Genomic DNA, 5013 nt, shown 5'->3' on the forward strand with positions numbered 1-5013 from the left:
AGGATGGACACTTCAGAAGGCCCAGAGCTCCCCACCCAGTAGCATGCCTTCACCAGACTGGCCCGCTGCCCATCTGACGTCCTCTTGGCCTCTATCACCAGCAAAACTGGGGGAAAGAATGATGGTTTTTAAACACTGTGTCCTTCTTCATCTTCACCACGCTGTCTGGGATGAAAAAGTATCCAATTTGCCTTTAGATAGCAGTGAGTAATTCCTTCCACTAACCATGTCTGAAACAACAGGAGACGAATGGATGCTTCAGCATAGTTGTGGATTTAAGCTCTAAAAACATTCCCTGAGCAGGAGATTCCTCGAGTCACAGGATTCCTGGAGCCAGAACATTAGCTCTAACCTTTCCCCCTTCCTCCATTCCAGCCACATTCCTTAAGAGCAAGTGCCATTCATTCTCCTTGGACCTCTCAAAATAAATTATTGAATATTCATGCTTTAAAGTGGGTATATTGGAAAGTTTAAACCTTATAGGGAATGTTGTACTGAAAACCATGAACTATAAAGCACAGATAACAGTCACATTTACCATACATTTATCAAAAAAAAATTTCTAAAAAATCATCATATTTAATTGTAAATAGTGTTTCATTATAATTCTGACCGTAAATTTCTGAAAACAAATAGCAAAATACAGTTATTATGATAGTAAACAAGTTCAATGAGAAATTTATCTCTAATGCTAAAATAAGGAAAATAGGATCCAGATTTTTTTAAAAAATTATCCTAATTGTGACTCACAAGATATCAATCACTACCATCATCAATTTCACCATTAGCAGTATATTGAAAAAAAAAACATCTTTAGGACTCCAATCGGTTATCTTCAATATTCTATGCTCATGGATCATTTTCTCTTCTTATTCTTATGTGTGTGTGGTTGGCGGGGGAGTTACTGAGGATCAAACCCGGGGCCTTGCAAGTACTAGGAGAGCAAACTACCACTGAGCTATATCCACAATACTCATTTTATTTTCTTATAATCAATATCATTCAACTCTCAGAAAGTTAAATATGGGCAAACTGACTTTTTTCACCTTAGTTATGAGTCTCTAATCTCAGTGCCGGTAGGTCCTTCCAACAGTTTTTTCCATCACCCATTTAATACTCCCCTCAGTTCTCTTAGGAGCCCACTTGTCTCAGGGGCTGAGATTCCATTCCCTATCCATTACCTAAAACATCTCATTCCCAGGGGCTAATGGTCTCAAATCACCCAACTTCCCCGAGAATCAGATGCCAATTGCATGTGAACACATCGTTCTCTCTTGGGAATACCCAGAGCAACAGGGACATTTGTATTGCAGGAAGAATCACATGATATCAGACAAATAGGTGTAATCTCTGTCAGTCCAGTTAAACTTGAAATGCTCTTGGTCAGGAAATGTGTCATATACATCTCCATTCTCACTGTCCAGCAAAAAAAAAAAAAAAAAAAACACAAGGCACAGAAGCCAAGCTAAAGAATACGAGCAGAATGCATGAAAGAAGGAGTAACGGCGGGGCCTCAACATGCATGAAAAGCACTCACCCAGACTTCCTCGTTCCCTCTTGTCAAGGTCAAGGAAGGAAGGAAGGAAGGAAGGAAGGAAGGAAGGAAGGAAGGAAGGAAGGAAGGAAGGAAGGAAGGAAGGAAGATGGTGGACCTGGAGGGGAGTGGTTGGTCCCCGGGTTGTGAAAGCAGCAGCGTGCTCAGGCTGTGCATCACCACCCTGCACTGGATAAAAGGGCTGCTGCCCTGGGCTCCCCATCCTCAGCTCCTCCAGGCTCAGCCTCCTCCTGCTCCTGCTCTGCTGCCTCTGGTGAGTGTCCAGCAGGAGGCCATCCTCATCCAGGAGGGTGGTGGGTAGGGACAAGCACAGCCTCCAGTGCAGAGGAGGGAAGGGGAGGTGGAGGAACAGGGCGGGCCTTGGAGGGCCTCTGGGGACAGGTCAGGGGTCAGAGAGCACAGAACCTCTGGGGGAAGTTAGAGTCCTGGCTCTCGGCTCCTCCCCGCTCTGGTCCTTCTTGAGAGACCACGTGTGCCCACAGGGACTCTGTGGAGTCACAGCCAATGAATGCACGTGCTGGTGTTTCTGTGAGAACAGAGGGGGTGGGACTCGGGGCGTCCCAGCGTTCTCCTCTGGAAGCAGGGCAGAGGGGAAGGACGGAGGTCCTCCAGGTCAGAGGATGGAGATGGCTCTCCATGTTCCTTCCTGCAGCCACAGCCCAGGAGGCAGAGGGCCTGAAGGGCCAGGCTGACACAGCCGGTCCCAGGGGAGGAGTGGCCAGAGCTGTATACTGACCTTGTCTTTGGTCCATGCAGGCTCGCTGACTCCCGTGGAGATGTCCTTCCAGCAGAACCAGCAGCAGTGCCAGCCCCCTCCCAAGTGCCCCTCACCCAAGTGCCCCCCCAAGAACCCAGCACAGTGTCTGCCTTCAGCCTCTAGCTGCGCTGGCCCCAGCTCCGAGGACTGTGCTGGCCCCAGCTCCGGGGGCTGCGCTGGCCCCAGCTCCTCCGAGGGCGGCTGCTTCCTGAGCCACCACAGCCACCACAGGTCCCACCGATGCCGTCGCCAGAGCTCCGACTCCTGTGATGGTGGCCGCGGTCAGCATGGGGGCCCTGGCTGTGGCCACAGCTCTGGGGGCTGCTGCTGAGCTGGGCAGTTGCAGTTGAGAAAAGAAAATTTAAGAAAAACCGAGAGTTCAGGACTGTCCCCACCTGCTGTGCTGCAATACTCCAGTCCCCTCTAGCCTTGAGCTCTGGGCTTTCCCCAGAGACTCTGGGGTCTCTTCTCCAGTTCCTGACAGGTGGCCCACCTGGTGTCTTCCAGGGCTGGCCACATGGGCCTGATCAGTTTCACTCCCTACACCTGACCCTGTGAAAAAATAAAGACTTGTCTTCTCGGCATCTCTGGGTTGTGTCTGACTCTGATGTGGCCTCTGCTCTGACCCTCCAGCCGGCACAGCCTCACATGGGGATCAGGCCTTGTCTCTAGAGCAGAACAGCAGCAACTCTAACTCCTCCGAAGGCACAGGAAGAGAAGGGCCACGGGTTTGGATCCCACCAAAGAAAGACCTGGTTTCCCCGTAGTATGGTATGGGGAGTGCTTTAAGTGGTGCCCAGACCCTGTCGGAAGGTGACTGCCATCATCTGAATGTGACAAGGTGACCTGGAATCCCCCGCTAAGAGGCAGGGAATGGGAAGGCAAAGGATCTACAAAGAGAAAAGCTGCTGGACACCAGGAGAGGAAGAAAGACTGTTAAAGTTAAAACTGGAGGGGTTTGGACAGAAGGGCGGAAACGTGGCTGGGGTTCTCTAAATAGGAGTCTTGGGCCAGCAAACAGGAAAGAAGAAACAAGTCCAAGTGAGAAGCTGTGCTGCTTTTGTAAATGAATATGTTCTTTTTTAAATTCTGATTTGTTCTATATGACAATGCCACGCATTACCATTCATATTACACATATAGAGCACAGTTTTTCATACTCATGATTGTTTACAAGGTCTATTCACATCACTCATGTCTTCGTACATGTACTTTGGATGATGATGTCCATTGCATTCCACCATCATTTATAACCCCCTGCCCCCTCCCTTCCCCTCCCACCCCTCTGCCCTATCTCCCTCTCCCTGTCCCACTATGATACAGCTTGCTGCTGGTTGTTTTAATGAATCATAATAATAGCCAAAAAGAAAAAAATCAATTTTGATTCTAAAATTATAGGAAGTTTTAGAATTAGTTTTATGATGCTCTCTGAAAGCTTGTCATAAAATAAAGGTTACTCTTTCCTTCATAATTCATTAGAAAGTGAGAAGTTCTTTAATTAATCTTCCCAGCAACCCTTTGAGGTGGGCATTTTTATTAGCTCATGTGACAGATATGGAGACATGATTGTATCGATTGTCTGGCTACAAAGATGATCAACACAACTATCAGGCTGTTTTGATTTTCTTCAAATCAAGTGAAAGAATTCTTTTTAAATTATCTTTAGCTTATAATTTTAATATGTAACATATACAATTCAGCTTATAATTAGCTCAAGGTGCTTAGCATTGCTTTTTGAACTCTATGCCACCAAGATGCCAGTGCACATAAGTCAGAGCTTCCGTAAGTCCCCACGGGGTGGGAAGGTCCTGTGGCAGACCTTAGGCAACTGTGCAGCAATCAACTGACCACCTTCATCCAGGACTGAAACCATCGCTTTGCCTGTGAACCCACAGTGGCCCTTTCCACTGAACGTGACTGAAATGATCATAAAGCAAAAATAATCCAGGTCTAACCCAGGGCGTTCCTTAAAACAAAACTAAAAAATCAAAAAGACACCACAGAACTCCTCTCCTAAACGTATACCCTGAAGAACTGAAAGCAGGTGCTCAAACAGATATTTGTACACGTCGGTCCATAACAGCACTGTTCACACCACCAAAAAGGGGGAAGCAACCCAAGTGTCCATGGAAAGATGAATAGAAAGAAAATGGTGTGTGTATTCTATATGTCACACAATGGCGTTATTCAGCCTTAAAAAAAGAATGAAGGTCTGCTACGTGCTACAGCATAGAAGATCCTTAAAAACAAACCTTAAGTGAAATAAGCCAAATGCAAAAGGACAAATATTCTGTGAGTCCACCTATAAACGGTACCAAAAGCTGTTGAGTTCAAAGAGACAGGAAGTGGAGTAGAAGTGTCCAGGGGCTGGGGAAATAGGCAATGGGGATTTACTGTTTACTGAGGACAGAATTTCTGTTTGAGACGATGGAAGTTTCTGGAACTGAACGCTGGTGGTGTCTGCACATTGTGAATGTGCCCAATGCCACTGGGTTACACACCAAAAGCAAATGGATAAAATGGTGAATTTTAAGTTCTATACATTTCATCACAATAAAAAAAGAATTTTTAAAAAAATATTATTAGATCCTGAACTAAAGTAAATCCAGTGAGTGCCACATGAGTTTACAGAGTTTAAAGTTTTTTTTTAAGTCCCTTGAGAATTGGTAAACTTCCCAAACTTCAGTCAGTTTCTCCTCCA

At 46.2% G+C, this 5013-nt stretch overlaps 1 protein-coding gene across 1 annotated transcript; it reads left to right on the forward strand.

The window, feature by feature from the left end:
- The first annotated feature begins 1731 nt into the window (after positions 1-1731).
- Positions 1732-2643, forward strand: LOC144367816 (late cornified envelope protein 3C-like). Its single transcript, XM_078024963.1, has 2 exons — positions 1732-1808; positions 2312-2643. Exon 2 carries the CDS (start codon positions 2332-2334, stop codon positions 2641-2643), a length of 312 nt encoding a protein of 103 aa, XP_077881089.1. The 5' UTR covers positions 1732-1808; positions 2312-2331.
- The last annotated feature ends 2370 nt before the right edge of the window (positions 2644-5013 follow it).

This window comes from Ictidomys tridecemlineatus, chromosome 11 (assembly GCF_052094955.1).
Source record: "Ictidomys tridecemlineatus isolate mIctTri1 chromosome 11, mIctTri1.hap1, whole genome shotgun sequence".
Classification (NCBI taxonomy): Eukaryota; Metazoa; Chordata; class Mammalia; order Rodentia; family Sciuridae; genus Ictidomys; species Ictidomys tridecemlineatus.